This window comes from Sarcophilus harrisii, chromosome 1, assembly GCF_902635505.1.
Source record: "Sarcophilus harrisii chromosome 1, mSarHar1.11, whole genome shotgun sequence".
In the NCBI taxonomy this organism is placed as follows: domain Eukaryota; kingdom Metazoa; phylum Chordata; class Mammalia; order Dasyuromorphia; family Dasyuridae; genus Sarcophilus; species Sarcophilus harrisii.
In genome coordinates, this window is record NC_045426.1 from 536485695 (window position 1) to 536510305 (window position 24611).

General features: G+C 32.3%; 1 protein-coding gene across 7 annotated transcripts in view; it reads left to right on the forward strand.

Annotated features, from left to right (window-relative positions):
- Positions 1 to 24611, forward strand: part of DCDC2 (doublecortin domain containing 2) — a 250189-nt gene that overhangs the window by 43462 nt on the left and 182116 nt on the right. For all 7 annotated transcript variants that reach the window (XR_004231004.1, XM_031946781.1, XM_031946782.1 and 4 more), the window contains one exon: positions 24460 to 24536. Coding sequence is in view for 6 of the 7 variants with exons in the window: in XM_031946781.1 (XP_031802641.1) it covers positions 24460 to 24536 (77 nt within the window). In the remaining variant the exon portion in view is untranslated. The remainder of the gene's footprint in view (positions 1 to 24459; positions 24537 to 24611) is intronic.

The window sequence follows — 24611 nt, forward strand, 5'->3', positions numbered from 1 at the left end:
CTATTTACTAGTAATGTGATACACAAAGCATTGTTAAGCTATCTGTGCTGAAACAAGGTTTTAAATGAATGTTTTATAACTTTTCCCTTAATATTTATAGTCTCTTTAAAATTTGTGATCTCCATTACTTAAAATTTAAAATAACTACCAATATACTGCAAGCATGCTTTTGTAGTCTGTCATAAATAGAGATCTCAATGCCATTTATGTGCTGGAGTTAATAATAAATATTTTTTGAGTTTTTAAAAGATACTTGAAGTGTTTTTTTTTTGTTCCTTGAACCTTAAACATTCTTTTTTGTGTCCATCATGTGCTTTGACTCCCTGGTTCATGTGTGTGGGGTTAGGTTCTTTTGACCCAAGCTATCCCCTTAGGGAATGCACATATTTTCTCAATTAATTGTTTTTCATGGTTCCGACCTGCTAAGCTTGGTATGTGACAGTGACCCACTTTTGGTTTTGAGTGTTAGTAGGAATCACATCGAGATGTTATACTTTCACTCATTCTTCATTGCTTTATAAAGTGACTTTTTTGGTAATCAAATGTGGCTTGACAGTTTTTTGCATGCTTTTCCTTAATCATGTCTTCTGATGAAAAACAAATAGTGGATCAAAGCTTCTTAGAGAAGCTTGATCGTTAATGGAACATAACAATTAAACAGCATATCTAAATTAAGACTGAAGGAAAATTAACATTTTGTGAAGCAAATCATGGATAGAAGTTGTTGATGGTTTCCCAGAATGAACCTGGTTATAGATTGCTTGACTGAGGACCAGGTTATTCTAAGCTTAGAGAAGCTTATCATACTTGACATAGAGTGATGGCTATTTAAACCCCTTTTAAAAATTGTCCATTAAGGAAAAGAGTATATCCAATTTTGTTGAAGGAGAGTATTTTTTTTTTGGCAAAATCATTGGGTCTACTGTTTATATCAATTTCAAAAATATTTATGAAATACTTAAAATATCTAAAGCATTGTGTTAAGGTGCTATTGGGGATTTAAAAAAGAAAAAGATGCGACTTCCTGGCAGATTTAAAATATAGTAAAGATAATAAGAACTATAGGATAATAAAAGAGTTTGACCTTTTTGAAAGAGGTAATGAGGTACTACAGAAGATATTTGAGGAAGGGGGTTGGGTAATATGATTATGCTATTGGAAGATTAATCTGATGGCAGCAAATAGTATAAATTGGATTGGGAAAACTGGAGCCTGAAAAAATTGTTCAATATACTTCAGTGGTCCAAGTAAGGTAACAAAAACTTGAACTGAAGTGTTGGCAGTGGGAATGGAAAAAGGTGATTTGTAGAGTTTGCAAAGATAGAAAGGATAGGATTAGTGGCAAATTGGATATTAGTGTTGATGAAGAGGAATCTGGAGTTTCAAACTGCGTGACAAGAATTATGGTGGTACAAGAGCAGATGTGGGAGAAGTCAATAGTAACAGTTGTTTTTTTTGGAGAAGAGTTTAGTTTTAGATATGTTGAATATGTAGTGTTAAAATGTTTGACAATACATAGTGTATATGTGTGTGCTCAATCATTTTCAGTCATTTTGACTCTTCATTGGAAAACACCATTTGGGGTTTTCTTGGCAAAGATATGGGTTGCCATTTTCTTCTCCAAAAATGTGTAGAGGATGGTAGAAATACAGAAAGAGCCAATGGATCCTCCAAAATTAAAAAAAAATTGTTGATAATTTTCCTAAGGGGTCATCTTTTTCTTTACTTATACACTGATTTCCTATCCATCTCTTTGTCTCTATCTTTTTGTCTCTGTTTTTGTCTCTTTTTTCTAACTCTGTTTCTCTGTCTCTGGCTGTCTCTTTCTCTTACTTGGTTGCTAGGGATAGGGCAACCCCTCTGATGACTTACATAGATATGAAAAAAATATAGATTATAATCTTTTATAATCTAATGTAGCTGGCTGGGAGAAGCTGATTGTTGAGCCTTACTAGAGTAGTTTTTGTTAGACATTTCACATCTCACCTCTTTACTGAGTTTTGCCTGATCAAACAGCCAAGCTTGACCTTCTTTCTAGTGACCTTTTTCTCAATACTGACTCCTTTTTCGCTTGATGTCAGATTACTCTTATATCCTTTTTATATTACTTTTTGTTTTCATTGATTTTCTTAAATAGTTCCTAATAAAATTTTTATTTTGAAAAAATAAGCTTTCATTTATATCTTCTGTTTTTTACATCACCATCCCAAGTACTTTTTTCTCCTCTTCCCAGGGAACCATCTCGTAGAGAAGATATCAATACATTGAAAATGGCTGTAAGTGATTTGCCCAGGGTCAGGTTTCTGGTCTTGCACTCCTTCCATTGCTCCACCTAGCTATCACTTGGACTATTTTATTACTCTACCAACAATATTTTAATGTACCCATCATTCCAATATCCCTCCAAAATTGTTGCCATATTTTGTCATTTTTGCTAATTTTCAGGGTGCTCTTTAGTGTTCTTGCTGCTATTATAGCTACAACTCTAATGGATGATACTGCCATTATTTGTAGACCCATAGACTTTTCAAAATTCATAAATTGGCTTCCTAAAGAAAGAAAATACAAAAGAATTCCTGCAACCAGGGGCCCCATGTAAGCTTTATGAGGATATGGACCTTTCCCCTTTTATTTGTATCCTAGAATTATGATAGAGTTCCTGGAAAAGATTAAGCATTTAATAAATGTTTGTTGACTGACTTGTTTACTGTTACTTTATTTCTCAACTTTTTCTTGACAAACAAATCCTTCAGGGGTTTATCTCTTCATTGTTCCTTCTATCCCCCATTTTCAAATTTAATTCTGGCATGACAGGCTCTACTGTGGATACTTATGAAGTCTTTTCCTACTGGGTTCATCAAGTTCTGTTCCATTCTGCCTTATAAACTCATTGGGAAACCAGCTCCTCTAGAAAGCTTTAGTTCTGGTACTCTGAATTTTAGAGGCAGCTATGTGGCTTAATCGGTATTGTTCAAAGTCTGAAGTCAGGAAGACCCAAGTTCATATCCAGTCTCAGACATTTACTAGATGTGTGACCCTGGTCAAGTCACTTATTCTGTGTTTGATTTCATTTCCTCTACTGCAAAATTCACCTGATACATTAGTCGATGTTATATGAATGTTCATTCCCTTTTTCTCCCTCACTTCCCCCAAATAAGTCTAGGTCTTGATTAATGCAAATAATGAATCCTCTGAAGTTGTTGAATGTATTTGAATTTTGAATTTATCTGTGAAGTTATAATTTAACATGCATTGGACTACCTGCTAGCTAGAGGAGGGTGTTGGGGGAAGGAGGGGAAAATTTGGAACAAAAGGTTTTACAAGGGTCAATGTTGGAAAAATTACCCATGCATATGCTTTGTAAATTAAAAAAAAATAAGATTCTGAATATACTAATTTACAGGTAGCAGATTCTTAAAAATTTGTATATGTAACCTCTGTTCCATAAATGTAATTCTGAGTCAAAATGGACAGAATAATCCCATTCAATCTTGTGAACTCTCTTGAAAATAACATTTTTTTCACTCATTGTGTCAACCTAAGTTTATCTTGGGAACATCAAAATTTGGCTTGTTTGTAAGTCTCTACAAAAACTAGTAAAAAGACTTTCAATTTTCATGTAAGCATTCAGTCAAACAAGAAACTGGATAAAAAATGACTTTAATTAACCTTATAAAAATGCATAACACAAAGTACTTAAAACTCCAGGTCTCTTTCCCATTCATGGTCATTCATCCACTTTACCTCATTGATTCTATATTTATAATTCTCCTTTGGGAATTAGGTTTCCTTAAGTAGGGAAAGAACTCTCTAGGTGGTTAGAGAGTCAAACAACTACTCAGTGTTACTCTGAAATTGAAACCCCTAATTGAGCTAAGAATTTGGGGAAGCTCTTCTTGAGTTTATAGAAGGATACTCCTGTAATTAATAATAATAAATCACACCACATTTCCCAATGTTTTCATTATCAAAGTACAATTAATGTGTGGAAAAAAGGAAAGAAACCATCTAATATTCCCACTAAAATTATGTGAAAGAGAATTGTGCTATATAAATGACTCTTTAAATCTAGCTTGTAGCTCTGGTCCATGGTGAATATTTCCTATTAAAATATTGGGGGTTTAGCCATCCTTTTTAAAGGAATTAATTTTTAATGATCTCTCTTAAATACCAGAATATTTTCTTTGAAAGAAGATGTCAAATCCCATCAATGTTAAATGTTTGAGCTGAATAAATTGTAAACAATTGTTTTTTTAGGAGATTGACTTCTATTATAATAAGTTTGCCTGTAAAAAATTAGTTTTAGATAATGATGTTATTTTATGACTCTTTTTCCTTCATTAGAGTAGCTAAGGGATCCAGTGGGTAATGTGTAGGGCTTGGAGTCAGTAAGACTCTTCTTCCTCAGTTCAAATCTATTCTGAGACACTTATTAGCTGTGTGATCCTGAGCAAATCACCTACTTTACTCTGCCCTAGGTTCTTTACATGTCTGGTTCTGTGGTTGTATTTTAGATCTTCATGAATTTAAAAATCAGTGTCATTAGTTAACAACTGAATAGAGAACATTTTTAGAGATTTTTAGAAATAAGAATTATTTTCATTTGTCTGGAGTAATTTAAATATGGCCTTGCCCGAAACAAGTAACTTGGAAAAATAAATCTTTGGAGCAAGTTTCTGTGAATAAGATCTCATATTCAAGATATCTATGGAATTTATATGAATAAGAAACTTTCTAATTTACAAATGTCCAAAGAATTTGAGTAGTTTTCAAGAGAAGAAATCCAAGGTATCAACAACTATATGAAGAGATGATCCATATAACTCATAATCAAGGAAATGAAAATTAAGGAAACATTGAAGTTCTGCCTTATTTATAGTTATCATATTGGAAAAGATGACCAAAAATGGAAAATTGCAATTGTTGATGGGACTTCACCAAGACAGATACACCAATGCTTTGTAGAGAAGAGCTGTGGTGGAGCTATAAATTTATCCAGCCACTCTGGAAAGCAATTTGGAACTATGTCCAAAAAAGTATATTAACTTATTTTTTGATCTAGCTGTGCCATCAATTAAACCCATCTCTTCAAAGAGATCAAAAAATGAGGAAAATACCCATATCTACAAAAATATTATAGCAGATTACTTTTTGAAGTAGCAAAGAATTGGAAATTGGGTTGGTGATGTTTATTTATTGGGAATAAATAATAATATGTGAACATAAAAGAAAGCTGTTATGCAAAAGAAATTGTGAAATGGAAGGTTTCAGAGAAATTTGGGAAGAACAGTGTGAATTGAAGTAAAGTGAGATAAACAAAATCAGGAAAACAATTTATATAGTAACATTACAAAGGAAAATGACTGAAAAACTAAATTCTAAACGTTGTAAACTCTAACTATGATTCCAGAGGAATGATAATGAAATATTCTACCTACCTCTTGACAGAAAGGAGACAGATTCAGGATGCAGGAGGAGATGCATTTTTTGGACATGACAAATTTGGAGATTTGTTTTTCTTGATTATACATGGTTTTTTACAAGAATTTTAATTTTCTTTTCTTTTTTATCCAATTGAGGAGAGAGAGAGAAGGTCAAGATAGCATAGAGATAGAATAGAAAAATAGAAAATAAAGAAAATCATTGGGACACCTTTCTAAAATGCAAAGAAAATAACAGAAGGAAGATATTTAGGTCATCAAGACAACTTTGAAAATTACATTTTAAACTTAATAGCCTTAAAGAGCAAAATAAGTTATAAATAGAAAACCACAGTTTGGTTTACATTCTTCCTCCCAATTTAATATGAGTATGAAGATATCTATTTCTTTTTATCTATGATCTTTTATTATTATTTAAGTTCAGAATAAAAATCAGTTTAAAAAATAGAGCCCTATCAGGAGGCTGAAGGAATAGGGGAAAAATGTCAAAGAAAGATAGAGGAATTTAAAGTCTCAAACTCTTTCATTAATGTGATTCCTAAGGTTCTAAGCTTCTTCCCTGACCCTTTCCTTAGTCCCATCAATAAAAGTGGATTTCCTCTTTGAAATCAGTCCATTCTAAATGTTTGCATAGTTTCTTCAGACTAGTTGACTGAAGTATGCAGATTCCTAAGATAAGAGTCCTACATCTTTCCAGTGGTTAAATGATGGATACATTCAAATTTTGACCTATTTCTGCTTATGATTTTAAAAAATTTATAAAAGGCTGAAATTTCTTTATTCTGGGAAATAAGCCAACAGTCTTGCAAAATATAGGCTACTAAAAACAAATAAAAACTCCCCCATAAATATTAGAATATAAATATTTCTATGAGAGTCCACACCCATAACAAATCTGGAATTTTAATACCTAACATATTTCTTTGAATGTAAGAGATGCCATTTGGCCATTCTTATTTGGTAGAACACTAAATGCTTTCTACTGAAAACTTCTATCCAGATTTTGATGCATTTTCTATTTTTTTGTTCAGTCTTAATATTGAAGTAGCTTTTGTCAAAATTGTTCCCTTTTTCTATTCCTCTTTCTTCCCTTAGATATTTTAAGTGACAATTCTTCCTTCCCTTCCTCCTTTCTTCCTTCCTCCCTTCCTTCCTCCCTCTATCTCTCCTTTCCTTCTCTTTCCCTCCATCCCTCCCTCCCTCTCTTTCTTCCTTCCTTCCTTCCCCCCCCCCTCCCTTTCTTTTTTCCTCCCTCCCTTCCTTCACATCTTTACTTTCAAGTGCTTTGCCCAAAGGAATATACATTTTGATCTCTGAAACCCTACAAGATATCTTGTGATTTATGAGCTAAATTTCTTAAGCACCATACCTTGAACCCTCATCACTGTGGCCCTCATTAATTGGTCCCAGACCAAACCTTTGGTTCATTGTTTGGGCCCTGATAGCTCAAAGTGAGTGTAAATAGAAATCATTTCTGATTTTTCTAAACTTGGTAAAAGAGGCCACCCTTTGCTCATTTGTCACTGTTTGGGTGTTGCTTTCATCAAAGAGAACCTGGGAAAGGCCTTAACTTAAAAAGGCCAAGGTCTCTCACTATATCTGGGGCCATCTCCAATGATCCTCATCTATGTCTTGCCTTGACAGATGGCTTCAGAAGAGAGAGGGAGGCTGATGACTTTGTATAGTCCTTCACTTAAATCTAATTCACTTGCAATTCAAGGCATCACCTTCTTGATGTCACTACTTCAAAAATGAAGGTCAAAAAACATCAAATGACAATCTATCAGACTACTGAACAATAATTAATAAATATTAAATGCCTTTTGTATGCAAAGATGCCCATTGCTTGGGCTCCAAAAGATGAAAAACAAAATAATCCTTCTCCTCAAACAGATTTTAATATAGTAAAAAATATAGAGAAATAAATATGTAGGAGTTGTAAGATAATATGATCACTATTTCTCAAGGCTGTCATAATTTTAATTTCACCAACAAATCTTCTTCCTTGGTCAAAATCAAGCCCAGAGCAGTAGCTGCCCTTCACTGACCTTCTGAAAGATACTTTTTTTCCAGCAAGAAAATTCAAGAATGTATCAACTGCTGAATTTGTAGCAGAGATCACCCTTGAGATGATTGTCTGAATAGTCAAATGCTCTTTACTGCTTTTCATGTCAACTTTTCATTAAGAACTCAACTTCCACTTTCTTCCCCCAGTCTGGTGTCCTATAATATCCTTCCACTGCATTTTTTCCTGTGTTACTTCTTCTCTTGATTCTGTCATTCATAAGTTCTCCACTGTTTCCTCCCCATCCCTTCCCCAAAGATTGGTGAATTTCCTTCCATATGCTCCATTTGAATGAGATATCTGATGTTGTCATATTTCCCTCATGAATTATATATCACAAATCTTAGTGATTTTTGTTAAGTCATTTTTACTTCCTTAGTTTAAGATCTTTAGCCCACTTTAGTTTATTTTCTGTATTTCTACACAAAGGTGAATAGATAACTATTTGAACTGGAGATTCTATAATTTCTGACCTTCTTCCCTATCAGTTTCTTTTCAGTTACTGAACATTCATATTGCTTTTCTTCACCTCCATCCTCCCAATATGTTTCTTAGTTATATCTGTCTGAACACTTTGCTCCCTCCTCTTATTTTTATTTTAAAGCCTTCTTAATTAGATCAGTCTTCAAGAAAATATATGCTTTATGGCACTCTTTCTCTCTGAAAATATCTTTTATGCCATTTTATATATATGAAATTAGGATGATGAACAAAGTATAGTATATATACATATATGCATATATACATATTTATATATACATACATATATGCATAGTAAAATATATATACATATATATTCACATCATCATCCTAATTTCTTTAAGATAAGTAAATCCTATTCACTAATGTCATCTTTTAGCAAGCATTTTAACTTTTAATATCCTTTTTTCTTGTCTAAGGACCATACTTTCAATATGCAACAGAGATGAAACCAGCATCAGTGCCCATACATCTTTTAGCTCTAAGTCTTTTTCTGCCCAGGCCTTCATAATCCCTAAAGACTTTTTCCAGGTTCCTTATGGCATTATAATTAGCTCCCACTTGAATTAAACAAAGTGGGTAGCATTCTCAGGTTTAAAAATCCTAGGAGGCTCTCTGTCATATCTGAATATATTCTCTGGGGTAGACTTCAAGGTCTCTCAGTTTTTGTCAAGTTGACATATGACTGCTTCCCTGCCTTTTTATGTACAAAAGTTAAAGACCACTAGAATTTTTTTCCCTCAGGTCAGAGAAATTTTTTTTTGATTTCTTTTCAAATTAAGTATTTTCTTACACCTTGCCAGGAAACATTTTATACTCCCTGATAAGTTGGATTATAGAAATGTGTTCTTTGGCTATTTTTTGCTTTCTCATTTAGCAATAACATATTTTATATTTACTTATCTATGCATTTGTTCCCTTGTGTCCTCCCCTAGTAGAATATAAATTCATTGAGGGCTGAGATTATTTCATTTTTGTTTCTGTCTTAAATGTATAGCACACTGTTTAGCACATGGTAGTCATTTAAGAATTTCTTGTTGATTTCAGTGCACACAATTTTTGATTGCCTAATATTAAAAGCACAGAAATGGGACTATCTTTTCAGGGTTTTAAAATAGTTCCCTAGTCTATTGCAGTTGAAATAATTTCTTATTTGTGGCTTCCTCCTAGATACTCTCACATTAACTTCTGGTTGTTTTACTTACTTCTAAAACCTGTTGAAGATTCTAGAGCTATTTTTAAAAAAAGATCATTATTTTTATTATTCTGTTCATTGAAAGTTCTTGTCTTCTACATTTTTCCCCTCCTCCCCTTAATCTCTTAGTCTCCCAGGTATGAATAATCAGTAATTAGTAGACCCTAGGCTAGAACCCTAATTTTCCCATTGGTAGACTAGCTTTAGTCTTGGTCAATACCTCTGAGAAGCCCAGCTAGAAAAATTCCATCATTTGCTGGTTTTGATTGAGAGGGAAACAGGCATGTAAACAAAATTTCACAAAACTTGTAAGTACTTAAGTTACATCAGTTAGAAGAGCAGTACTTAGAATTGTGACCCTGAAAGTTGTTCCTTGCTATTGAGTATATATAATATATATTAGCATATGTATGTAAATATTGTTAAATTTTGATTTAAACTATGGTAATTTTTATAATGGTGCTTTTGTGCCTTTTTGAACTCAAAGCACTATCAAGTGCCTTTGTGGTAAAGCTAAACACTGAAATGGATGTGTCACTAAGTCACTGCTTTCTTCACAATGTCCATTCAGGACAATACAAGCTAGTGACATCATTAGTCATTCACTTTCATGAACAGTAAAATACATCAGTCAAGCTTTAAGCCTCCATCTTGCAGGACCTACTAATCACTGAAGTTAAACTATATTGATACAAATGTAATTAATTATTTTTTCATACAAAATTTATATTTGTAGCTGTGGTATTGCAGTAAGTCATTTAAATTGGTTGCTTTATAGATTATATATTGAACATATATATAATTGACTTATCTGACAAAAATGTTATTTTGTTTTGCTAACAGTCACCAGAGGAAAATGTGAGTACCTGTGTTGAATCTTATTTGGCATGTGTTATATGTCATTGCAAATGATGTATAATGTTTAGCAATTTCCTGGTATTTAAAAATAAAATAAACTTATGAAAACAAGCACTGTACAGTTGTATTAGTAATGGAATAATTATTTCTCATGGGTATCCAGGCATATTTTTCATGAATTTATAATTTATACATATAATTTCATTAATTTATGAAAACATTTTTATTCAAGGCCCACTTACTTTCAAATTATTCATTTAAACTATAATATAAGATTTGTGTCCTTAAACTAGATATAGTTTAAAATATAATATTTCATTTAGGACACTTCTTTACTTTTATTTCAAATTATTAATTTTTGAAATTTTCATTATGACTTTGTGAAGGTCTGAAGGAGATTTGTATTATTATTTGATCTAAAAACTGAGTCAAATGGGTGATATGCCATGTGAATGGTGAATATGAAAACTAGTGTCCAGTTTATTAATCATAAACTATGCAACTTATCTCGGTTTTGTAAATATCTTAAAATTATGATTTTACTATGCCTTAGAGACTAAACTTAAGTTGAATTTGGTGAGGACCTGTGAGCAGATCTAACCTTTTGAACAGGTAGCAGGAGATTGGTGATGTGCTTTTAGGTTTTAGGTTGAGAACTTTGCTTAAATTAATCAATTAATTTCCTGACATTCTACCATTTTGACTTCATTTCTTTAGCTCTTCAACAGGCCCATTTTTATAGTGCTGATATTTTTAGGAGCTGCTAACCTGGTTAATAGATAGCTTACAGCTAGTAGAGAAAAAGCAAAAATAGGACAGAAAATAAATGGCTAGGATCAAGTGAATGCAATGGTGGTGACTCTGGGAGGAAAAAAATGGAGCTTATTAGGGGAAAGGAGAGGGAAGTTAGGTTGTATAGTGGTTAGGGCTTGGAATCAGGAAGACTCCTCTATTAATCTGAGTTCAAATTCTGTCCTATGTATGTAGCTTAATAGTTGTATGACTGGGCAAATCCATCAACTTTTTGCCTTAGTTTCCTCATCTGTAATATAAGCCAGAGAAGGAAATGAAAAACCATTTCAGCATCTTTTCCAAGAATACCCCAGATACTACTGAAAAGCAAGAAGGTGAAGTGAGATAGTGTTAAAAATCAACTTCATCAGCTTAATAACTGCTATATCTCCAAGATCAGTCATGTCTGATAAGGAATTTGCTAGGTTATTTGGAGGCCAGAGATTTGTAGTGTCACAAAGCATTAGGATGCACATCTTATTATTAGCACTATATTTCAGAAAGGATGTAAAACTAGAATTTTGCTTGTCTGCTTTTAGCTACTTCAGTTTTCTAAAGCCAGATAACTGAGAATAAGGTCAGTAGCTTCAATTTTTGGTCACATGAATTGATTGACATCATACTTCCACAGATTGTATCCTTTTAATCTTCACTTTCATTGTAGATATTATTTTTCAAAAGAGAGAATGGTGAGAAAGTATGAGATCACAAAAAATCTGTGTCTCTTTGGGAAAATTTACTTAAAACTGTGTCTTCTCTAGTGAGCTCCCTAGTACCATGGTCTTTACCCAAGTAGAGGCTAGATAATCATTTATTGGAATTATTGCAGATTACTTCACAAAAACCAGATTGGGGTATAATGGAAAGAATATTGAATTTGAAATTGGAAGACCTAGGTTTGAGTCTTAGCTCCATCATTTACTAAATGTCTGATTTTGGGAAATTTCATTTAACTTGCAGGAACCTCATATAATTTATATATAACATGGGGATCATCATCATCATCATAATAGTTAATATTAACAATAGGTCTGCAACACACTTTAAAACTATCCTATTTTATCCCCCAATAAGAGGTAGGTGTTATTATTCCCACTCTACAGATGAGGAAACTGAGATTGAATGAGGTTAAGTGTCTTGCCTTAGCGTCACATTGCTATAAGCATATAGTTGCCCGTATCAGGTCATATTTGAACTGAGGTCTTTCTTACTACAGATCCAGTGCCCTCTCGACTGGACCACTTATTTACTGCCTTCTACTTTATCAGTTGCCTCACAAGAAAATATTAATTACATACTATGATTTAGTTTAAGTTTCTGCTAACTCTCAGATTCTTTTCTTAAAATGGCAGTTCTTGGATATAGCAGGATTCTTTACTACTCTATTTTTCAATTCTTTCAGTCAATAATGACTGAATCATGAAGAGTCATGATTCCATTTGGGTTTTTCTTGGCATAGATATGGAGTTATCTGCCTTTCCTTTTTCCAGCTCATTTTCCAGATGAGGAAACTGAGGCAAACCGGGTTAAGTGACTTGCCCAGGATCACACAACTAATAAATGTCTGAGGTCATATTTGAACTGGATTTGAATTTGTCTTCCTCCCTCCAGGTCTTACATTATATCCACTGTACCACTTAATTGCCCCAGTAGATGTTTTATAAATACTTCCTCCCCCTGGCCTTCCTCTCCTTCCTACTATTCCTCCCCTTTCATCAATACTGTGTGAGAGAGATTTATTTCAGCTGCACACTTTCGATCCAAATTAAATTTCATGAACATTTATTGCATGTCTATCCTCTGCAAAGCACTGAAGTTACAAGGACAAAAATGAAATAATCCATCCCCTTGGTGAGCTTACCAGATGAATTTATCATTTGCACAATTACAAAAAATAAATATACAAGTAATATCCAGATTGAGATGCTTGGGGGAAGGGCAGAGAAGAGAGGGGAGGAAAGACCTTTTGAAGAAGATGACCTTGGAGCTGTGATTTGAAGGAAGTTTAGGATTCTCTCTGAAGTGAGGAGGGAATGCATTCCAGATACAATAATCATAACAGGAGGTGGTGGAATGTTAGGTATGGGGAATAGGGGTCAGACTTATTTGAATGTGGGAAAATCTGGTGGGAAGGTAACAGGGGAAGTAAGACCAAAAAGAAAGATGGAAAAAGTAGGAAATCTTTTGTAGAAAGAAGAGTATCTTGAATTACTTAGGTCAATTACATTGCATATTTGTATTAGAACTTATTCTTGCCTGCTTAACAGTTTACTTTCAATTTGGGTTATTTAATATGTATGTGGCTTTTTCCCTAGAAAATGTGGGGTTCTATTCTTAGTGTGATACATTTGATGTAATATAGGATTTGAAATTAGAAGTCTAATTTTGACCCCTCTGTTCATTACATATATTACTGTTGGCAAGTCCCCACCCAAATTTGAGATTTAATGTCCTTACCTATTAAGTCAGGGGTTTAGATTAGATGATCTATAAGGTATTGCCTCTTTTAGTTTTAAACCTATATGCACTTATGAAATAGGCAATTAGAAAAATTAAAATTTTTTAGGAAAAAATTCAGTATATAAGGTTAAGAATAAGTGAATTGAAATGTAAAGTTAAAACTTCCCAATAAAACTTAAAAATAAAATCCAACCCTAACCACTTCATACTAAAACTCAGTGGTAGTCTTCTAATTTTACTTGAATTTGCTAAGAATTCACTTGGGTTAATATGTAATTTTTTAACTGTACAGGGGTCATCCTCTTCTGGACAACATAGCATTGGAATACCCCCTGCAGACAGATTTGTGAATGCATTAACTAGGGTTCAAATGTTTTTAGTTTTTCTAGAAGATAAAAGTGCTCTTTGGAAATAATTATCTGTTATTTAAAATGAATGTGTTTAATATTACATATTCAGATTTTTAAAAAAATAAACCTAATTAGAAATTAGTGCAATAGCATTTTAGTTAAGGAAAGTTGAACTGAGTCTCTGGTAATTTCAGATTTGAGTATAAGGGAAATTGCCATGGTAGACCTTAATGTGCTTGCTTGTAATCCTGGTAATTCTAAAAGTAAAAAAAAAAAAAAGTTTTGATAAATTTTGAGCTGTTTTTAAAAAGTTTATAATTACATTGATGTATAATGTAGTAACTTGTCCTAGGTTAGATATTTGCTTACTTGGATAAGTTTTTTACACAATCTAAAGAGAAGAATAGGTAAAATTTTCTATACTGAAAATAATTTTTTTCCCCTTGCTAAGCGGCTAACAGCCAATTTTCCCTCATGATTTGCTCATTTAAGCACTGAACAGGGTTGTTTTCCTGCTGGAGTAGAGAAGGCTGCCAGAAATATTAATGGCTCTTTGTTTCGAGCGTATAAAAGGCAAACTTGCAACCTGATTGTGTGATATCTATTATTGACAGAAATACAAACTTTGGTGTAACAGATGATAACACACAATCTGACAAGTATGAATCCTTTCCTCTGGGACAAAGGTCTGGGTTATGTAGAACAACACAGAAGCCCATGGAGAACCTTCGATAGAAATGAGTGGTTTCATCAGCCCATAGAAACGACTAATTAATTGGACCCTCCAGGGAGTGGTCTAAACAGCTTTTTCTTCATAATTAGAAATGTCTTTTACTAGGTCTTCAACTTAATTCAAGTGGAAAAAGTTGTATAATGCAGCCATATTCATGAATGTGTTTTGGTCTAATGCAGCAATATTCATGAATGTGTTTTGATTAAACCACTTGAGGTGTTTAGTCCATTATACTCCCATAATTTGAGATCATACTATCATTGTTTATGAATTTTTTTGTGAAGTCATTATAATTTTAGGGGTTTATTTAAAATTTAAAAGTCCATTCTGATAAAACAGAAAATTCATGATGTTGAAATCATCCCTAGAAAATAAAAGTTAACAGGCAAGGGGAGAGGAACTCTAACATATTAAAAAAAGGACATCAAGTTTGACTCACATATATACATATAAATTAACAAGGAAAGGCTTACATAGTGACATACTGGTTTTTTTTTTTTTTGTTGTTTTTTTTTTTACTGTCTCTAGGTCATTTCTTTGTTGAGAGGTCAGTGTGCTTTTTGAGGCAGTATGGCATGTTGGAAAGAGCTTTGGACTTGGAGTCAGCAAGACCTAGGTTAAAATCTGCCCATAAATACTAGCTTTGTGATTCTTAGGCAAGTCAATTAACCTCACTAGGTCCCAGATTCCTCATCTGTAAAATGAGGGGGCCGAACTTGGTGACCTCTAAGATTCCTTCCAGCTCTAAATATATGATCTTATGAACAATACATTAACTAACGTGGGTTACATACAAGTTGGATTTTTCTGCTTGCACAATGTTTCTCAGAAACAAAATTCAGTCAATGCAAATGGGCTGGTGTGTCTTTAAAAATTCCCCCTCTTGTCTGCTAAAGTACAGGAAATACTAGAGTGCATATTTGAGAATTAATCATCCTTGTAGTCGTGTTCAACAGGTTTCAAAACAGGCTTCTAATACAACGTTTCTGTCTACCACATTAGCTTAAGTTTTAGTTCTTGATCATCCTATTCTATTTATTTATAGTTCTTAAATAAGAAATAGTAGGCTTGTCTGGAAATTGGGTTATTAAACATTTATAGTGGTTCAAACAGTTGGTCAAATGAAAGTTTAATAAATCTTCAAGGATTTCATGGGATGAGAAGACACAGGTTGTGATTATTAGTGGATGGAACATCTTTGATGTGTGTTTATATATATATGATGTGTGTATATATGTATTTATACACATACACACACATAAACTTAGCAATATAGAGTTCTTAGGAAATGGGTGATCAAAATTTAAAATTTTAGCTATTTTCCATAAAACTTTGATGGCTCTATGATTTTACCTCAATGGATACTCTTTCTTCCAGTACAGATCAATATTCTTTTCTATTTCTCATTCTGTACTGTTCTTATTCATATTTTTTTTTTTCTTAAACACTTCACATGAAGGACTCACTCACAGCACTGGAGGTCTTTCTCTAGTAATATTTCTTGTTGTGACCCACTTCTAGTCAAACCTGAGTTAGTTTTCTGGAGAGAAAGCCTGGTGATGCTATGTGTCAATTTCATGGAAGTTGATAGAGACTTGGATTCTTCCTCCCTCTTTCAAGAAAGGTTCTCCTTTCTTGTTATTCAAAGCTATGATGACCTGTTTTATTTTATTTCTCACATTATTCACAAAATGCTGTAGCTTGCTTACACTTATCTCATATCTTACTATTATTGCTCCTAAAGTATTGGTGTTTTTAATTCTTCTGATAGATTTTTTGGATAAAAATCTTTTAAAAAATTGTATACTATCCTACCTTCTTAAATAGAAGAGTATAGAATAATTATACAATATATATGTTACATATAGTATAATGATAAGAAGGTCAATAATAATTAAGTTTTTGTGATGGACAGTATCATTGTAAATATCAGAATGATATAATGAAGAGTATTTTCCTGGGAATCAGGAATTCTGGATTAAATTTGTAACTTGTATATTAATTGTATGACCTTAAGCAAAATGATTTTCTTCTCTGAGTTTAAATATCAAGATCTGTAAAATTAGAATAGTACTTTACTATAAAAATCACAGGACCGTTGTGAAGAAAAATTATAGAACATTAAGCATATGGCATATGCTTATACAAATGTATATTTATATATACTTATATATTTACAGATAAATATACATATATCCAAATATATATAGCAGTGTGAGAGAGAATTATTATTAATAATAATAATGATATAGTGATACTCTTAGAGCCTGTAAGGTGTTAAATACATTTTGAATATCACTAAATGAGCTCAGACCTTTACTGCTTAATTTTTATAGTTTTTCTGTATTCTTTTGTCATAGTATTTCCTCTTCTTGTTTCTTTGCTTTTTTCTAATTTACTAAATATTAGTAAAATATATAACCGAGGTTGTTAGAATTCTGAGTAAATACATAGAATTCTCTTTAAATAAAGGCTTGACTGGTTCTCTTACAAAAAAAGTACATGCATGAGCTTTTATTACATAGTACTTTGTAATATCTATTTTGGTCACTTTTTGACTTCCTTCAGTTGTTCTGGTTGGGTGAATTATTTTTATATATTGCCTTTATGCTTGAAAGACTGGACTTGTCCATCATTTGGAGAATGGCTGAATAAATTGTGGTATATGAAAATTATGGAATATTACTGTTCTGTAAGAAATGACCAACAGGATAATTTCAGAAAGGCCTGGAGAGACTTACACGAACTGATGCTGAGTGAAATGAGCAGGACCAAGAGATCATTATATACTTCAACAACAATACTATATGATGACCAGTTCTGATGGACCAGGCCATCCTCAGCAACGAGATCAACCAAATCATTTCTAATGGAGCAGTAATGAACTGAACTAGCTATGCCCAGAAAAAGAACTCTGGGAGATGACTAAAAACCATTACATTGAATTCCCAATCCCTATATTTATGCACACCTGCATTTTTGATTTCATTCACAAGCTAATTGTACAATATTTCAGAGTCTGATTCTTTTTGTACAGCAAAATAACATTTTGGTCAGGTATAAAAAAAAAAAAAAAAAAAGACTGGACTTGTAGGCAGGAAACTTAGGAAAACATGAGTTTGTTTCAGACATCAGATGTATAATACTGGGCAAGTCACTAAACCTTTGTGATTCAGTTTCCTCATCTGTAAAATGGGGATAATAATAGCACCTACCTCTCAAGGTTTCTTGGAAGATCAAATAAAATAACACTTATAAACAAACATTACATAAATGCTAGCTATTATCAAGATTAAATATTATTGCTTCTTATTATCTTTTATTTATTCTAAATATTCTATAGGCCAAACATTGCATGTATAAAATAATATAAGGAAATGACTATCTTATTTAGGTTATTAAATATAAAAGCTAAGTACTCATAATTGTTATCCATGGGAACTTAAAATTTTGGTTTTAAGTCTTTTTCCTTTTAAAAATGTTTTGATGAACTAAATAAAAAATAGGAAAAAACAGAATAAAAAAAGAGAGAAAAGGAAAATTAAAAAAAACTAAAAACAAAACATTATCATGTGCTCAGAGGAACATTAGGGAGAATTCAAAATATATAACAATAAATTTCCATTTTTAGAAAGCACATAATAATAATAGAAGAAATTATATTCATGAGTATCCATTTTTCTTTGCTTCCTTGTAAGTTATTATTTTGTTCTCTGCTGAGTACTTTTTATTTTATTCTTTTTTCTCCCATCTCCCCCAAGCAGGCTACATTTAAGAACAGATACATTTATAACCATACATACAAATATATATATATATATATATATATACATATATATACACACACACACATACATATACATATATATGTATATACATTCACACCCATCCACAGACCCATGGTCCATATTACATTCTCTAAAGATTTATACTGGTTCTCATAACCAGTTGCTATGTTAAATAGAATGTCTTAGAGACAAGTCAAATTCACCATGTCATAAGCTGTTGATTTCAGTAGCAAAATCATTTGAGTATTATATGCTACATACAACTTGGTACATTATTCATTTTAAGTGAAATATAAACTCCCTGAGGGCAGAAAGAGGTTAGATTTTATCTTTGTATCCATCCCACTTAGTATAGTGACTTGTGGGTGCTTAATTAAATGTTTTTTGAATTGAGTTCCGGTGAAAATGGACAAATGCTTCTTGCCATTCCCTCCAGTCTCTATTGTTAGTTGGATCCTAGCCCAGAGAAGTTTCATTTGAGGTCTTCTGGTATTCGCCCAACCAATTTCTGTCACACTGTGACAGTTCCAAATACAGACTGAATAGAATAGTGTTTGGTTAACAATAGATGTATTTTGTCACCATGGTGCTTCTGGAAATTATCTCCACTTTTAACTTCTCTGTCCTTATTTCTTCATCTGTAAAAATACTGCTTTTGCTTTTGTTTCTGATTCATTGAAAAATCATTAAGACTAGAAATATTAAAAAAAACTTCAATTACTTCTATTTTTGTGTTATTCTTGAAAGTCACTTGCAAAGGTTGTATTGATGATATATGTATTTTTATATTAGACTATATTTTGAGATGGTGGTATAGTCATCAATGAAAGTATTCTTGAAAGGGTCAGATTCTTAAAGCACAAAACTCTTTCCATGCCCTTCTACACTGATCAGTCTGTGACTTAAGTGCAAGGATATGCTCAATGTCCCAAAGGTTTTTGAGAAGGTCCTTTGGCAGGGATATTTTAGGAAGGATTTATGCTTTAAGTAGTGATAAGGCAAAATGATTTCTATATCTACCTCTAGTATATAATTCCACTGATTATTGGAATTACTTTTGATGCTGTCAGATTATAAAAAAAAGAAGAATTGTAATTATATGGGAAAAGCTTTGAATTGCGAATTACAGAGACTTGAGTCTTAGTCTCAGCTTTACCATTACCTTATTATGTGTGATCTTGGCTTAATATTCTTTTGCTTCAGTTTCTTAATCTAAAAACATGAGGGTTAAACTAGTGAAAGCAGGTTGGAGGAAAGGAAGGGATAAGAAAACTGGAAAAGTAGGAAGGTTGAGGTTATGAAAGGCTTTGAGTGTCAAATAGGATTTTATATCCTGGAGCATCATCTGCTGGAGGAAACCATGAAAGTTTATTGAAGGTGACCAAGTAAACCTTTGCTTTTTGGAAGCTCAGTCTGATAGCTGAGTGGAAAATGAACTGGAATGAAAAGAAAATTCAGGTAGGGAGAGCAAATGACAGGCTATTTCAAGACTAAAAGCAAAGTAAGGGAGGATTAGCACCAGGGGAATGGCAATGTCAGAGGGAAAAAGAGGCTTATAAAAGAGATGTTTTGAAGGTAGAATCAATAAGATATATTTCAGAAGGTGTTATCTCTTTAAAGTTATTGTGTAATTTCCTTTTATATAATTGCTTTTTTACTGAAAGCATTATTGACATTTTCTTTGAAATTTTTTTTTTGCACCGATTGGTGCTATAGCCCTTTACCTAATATACTTTATGGCTAATAATATTAATTTACAAATGGCTGACTATGTACTATACTCTAATGAACTAAACTAATTAAGATTTAAATATTTTAAAAATTTAATAGCTATTTAGTCAATGTACCCAGATACTTCCCTTCTTGGTTAGTGAAGAGGGAAGTGAAACCTTCCTTACTTAACTCCTCCAACTGCTTCTCTACTTCCAAATTGACCCAGCTCACTGGGCTCACAGATTGTGTCAAAACATCGACCTATTTTTCTTCCAATTTCAAAGGATTAGGAAAAACTAACTTAATAACTGGGAAGAGAAAATTTAGTTTTTTATGTTTATTTTTCATTGTTGTATAATTGTTTCAGTCATGTCTGACTCTGACCCCATTTGGGATTTTCTTAGCAGATAGTAAAGTGATTTGCATTTCCTTCAGCAGCTTATTTTATAGATGAAGAAACTGAGGCAAATGGGGTGCAGTGAGTTGTCTATGGTTACACAGCTATGTGTCTGAGGTTGAATTTGAACTGGAGTCTTCCTGACTGACACTAGTTCAGGTGCTTTTTTTTTTTTTTTTAAATAATATGGCTTTTTTTTCATGAGTTTGATCTTTAACTTCTCTTGTTTCCCACGAATATCATCGCCTTTATAGAATAGCCTTCTAATAGATAAATGCTGTTGGTAAGGATAGGGGTGAGGGAGACAATAGGAGTATGGATGTAGTATGTTTGCTCAATCAATAAGGAAAAACAGTAATAACAATAACTCCTTCTCAAAGCATGAGTACTTTATTAACTCAGTGTGTTAGTACATTCTTAGTATTTGAAAGTCTCAACACTTTCAGAGTCAAAATAAATTGTTTAGGCTAGGAAGGAAATAAAGATAATTGAAACTTAAACTTAGCCAAGCTTTTATATATATATATATATATTTTTTTTAAAGGTCATTGCTTAATTTTTTTTTAAATTCATAATATCCAAAGCTATAAAGGTTAAATTAGGTCTAAGTGACTAATTATCTTCCTCTTATGAGAGCTCAGGGAAGGCTTACCCTGATGTATGGGGTTATTATAAATTAGACACAGTAAATTTGTCCTGGTTTTAATTGATTTAAAATACTAATTATACTGAATTTAAACCAAGAATCAGAATGAATTAACTTGTTTGATAAAAAAAGCTCAGAGTAGCTTCTTGATGTATAAAAATAAATATATAGTTAAAAATTAATTCAAACTTAATTTTAGTAAGATATGTTGTACATCTAAAATCAACTATTCATTTTGAGAATTTTTTCAGATTCGTTTTGCAATTATATCAGAACACTGAAATATTGAGTCATTCTATCTTATAAAAGATAAGCAAAGTAGATATCCATAAAGATATTAAGACAAAAAACCATTTCTAATTTAACTGATAAATCATGGCTATTTTGAATTTGTTTTTGCTATTTTACATTAATAAATCAGTATGTAAACCTCAATATTGTAATAGTTTTATTATTCTTATGTATTCTAAATATTTAAAAATAATAAGCACATAAACTTACTTTAATACATGTGTAGTTTTGGGTTTCTAAGTATAATTACACTTTCAAACAAAAAATAATCACTTTTAGTCAGTAGAACATCAAATTATATTATGCCTTCCACTTAATGTCTTTATTTTCATTTAATTCTACTAAGCATTTATTCAGCTATTTCTGTACTTATTACTGTGCTTGACAATAATGGAGAATAAACATAAGTTAGAGATCTGCTCTTAAAGTGTATTTGAGATTTTATTAGGGAAATAAAAAATACACATTTAGAACAATTAGCAAACAATATAGGGTATAATTGACATATAGATTTGTAATGTTATAGTAAGTCAGAGTTAGGAACTTTTCTGCTTTTTCAGTTACTCAGTGAAATCCAAATTTGGAAGAATGTGATTCAAAAAGAGGAAGTAAATATTTATAAAGCTATTAAGAGGTAAACCATTTTTAATTTAACTAGTAAATTATGTATATTTGGAGTATATTTTTATTGTTGACATTTTTATTACCAGTAAATTTCTCTCTAATAAAATGTATTTAAAGATATATATATATATATATATATAATTCTAAGAAATTATTGCTATTAAAAGCTTAATTATCAATAGTCTTAAATTGTCTTTGTGAAATCTTTTAAGGGACTTCCTTGCCCCTTAATTTCCATGTCTTTTGTTCATGTAACAAATATTCATTGAACAACTATTATATGTCATTTTGCTAGGTCTTTAATAGCATAAGAAAGAGGCATGACATTTTATTTTTTCCAAGGGTTTAAATTTAATTGTACTTCCCCTGCATTATCATTTGAGTTTATTTCTTGAATGGTTTGGCACTCCCTCTCCATATTCTTTTTATTTCATATTTGTTATTGTTATAGAGGAATGATTGCTGGGTGCCTAAATCACAAGCCTCTCTCTAACCAACCAACCAACCAACCAAACTTTTTTTGAATGCATAGTATGGACAAGATACTGTTAGTTGCTGTGGAAATACAAAGAAGCATAAATGTGACAAAAAAACTTTAAGACTTCACCCTTAATATGTCTACAGACTTGTTGCAGAAATAATTCATGCAAACAGTAAAAAGTGACTAACAGCATAAGGCAGTAAATGAAAAACATCAGATGAGTGGGACAGATTATAAATCTTATAAGGAGTTTAGAAGAAGAAACTATGATTTTCACTTTTGTCGGGGAAGGGTTAGGAAATGCTTATTCAACTCTTTCTGTACTTATTACTGTGCTTGACAGTAATGGAGAACAAATATAATATAAGTTAGAGATCTGCTCTTAAAGTGTACTTGAATTTGGATGAATTTAAATAAAGCCTTGAACAGTAGAAAGAAATTTGATAGATCTGAGGGTAGAGGCCATTCCAGTCCTGAAAAATAAAGTAATAGTTAGAGGATGCTTAGAAATGTTTTCAGGGGTTAGTATGTTTAGAGACTAGTTAGTTTGGTGCAAAGAGTTCATGGAGGCAGGTAGTAAAAGATAAAGTAGAGAAACATATTGAGGGTGGGTAGTTAAAGGTATCCAGAATATTTTATTCTGGTACTATATTTTGGGAAAGATATTAATATAGTATAGTGGAACTTTTAGGTAAGATGGTGAACAGGATAGTAAGGGGACTGGAAATTATATATATATATATATATGTATTTCTCTCTCTCTCTCTCTCTCTATATATATATATATATATATATATATATATATATATATAAGATTTAGTTGAAAATATTGGATCTGGCTAGTTTGGAGGGAGCATGGGAAAGAAAAGAAAAATTGTCCTGTGAAACGATTAGATCATTGTTCTAAAGGATATAAAACAGATGAAAATTATAGCGGCAGATTTAGGCTTGATGGTAAAAGAAGCATCTTACTTTAAAGTATTCCATAAATGTGGAAAGGGCTGCTGGTCGTTTCCGGATTCCTGAAAGATATCACATGGAAACTGGATGACTCCTTTTCCATGTTGTTGGAAGATTTCCATTAAAGTCCAAGTTGAGTTAGATGCCCTTGAGGTTCATTCCAGATCTTAAATTCTGTGATTTTGTGAATGTCATGTTAAATGATCTTTAGTTATTAAGGACTGACTTTATTAGTGTTGATAATAGATACAATAATTTATATTGGAAGTAGTCTATGACCTCTTGCTTTTTATTCCCAACAAAATATATTAATTTATCACTTAAAACCCTGCATAATTTAAAGCTAAACCTCCTTTCTTTAGAAGAAGTATGATTTGTCCACTGGCAGAGTGTTGGGCTTAGAAGTCTTATAGGTTTAAATACCACTTCTGACATTTAGTAGTTAAGGACAAATTACAGTTGATTTGAGTGTCAGGAAACTTTTTTTTTTTTTTTTTTTTTTGCTGAAGCAATTGGGGTTAAGTGATTTACCTAGGGTCACATAGCTAGACAGTGTTAAGTATCTGAGGTAAGATTTGAGCTTAGGTCTTCCTGATTTCAGGGCTAGTGCTCTAACCACTGCACCACCTAGCTGCCCCAGGAAACTTCTTAGGACTTATCAACTAGAATTCTTCAGGCTGAATTATCTTACATATAGTGTAGTTTTTGTTTTTGGTTAATTGTAAGTTTTATTATTATTATTATTTTTGGAGAGAAATGGTGGTAGTGATTCTGGGACCTATTATTTCATCAGTTTAGGCAATATCCTTCACTAATATCAATTGGCAACTTGTCAATAATTTTTAGTCTGGGACACCAAGGTAGTTCAATGAATTGTTCATGGTCACACAGGTAATGTCATAGGGAGGACCCAGATGTTTTTGAGGGTAGCCTTTTCTTTATTGTGAACTTTGATGTCTCTCAAAATAAACATTTTAATTTAAAAAAAGTTCCTATGTTACTCTCTTGGTAACCATCAAAAGTGAGAAACAACTGGATTTTAGGGATATGTTAATAAGCTGTGGGGAGTCAGTGCAGGTAGAAGAAGCAAGCTACTTCTATAGTCTTCTGTGTATTTTCCAGGCACTTAAAAAGATTTCCTTATAGAATCTCAATGTCTTACATCATGTTCCTCTGCTTTTATAGGTAAAACCTGTAATCCACAGTAGGATCAACGTTTCAGCCCGCTTTAAGAAACCACTTCAGGAGCCCTGTACTATCTTGTAAGTTGATGTGTGCAGTTTGCGTTTGGAGTAGGTTAATTTAATGGCTTGTGTTATTTCAGTATTGCCCCTTAA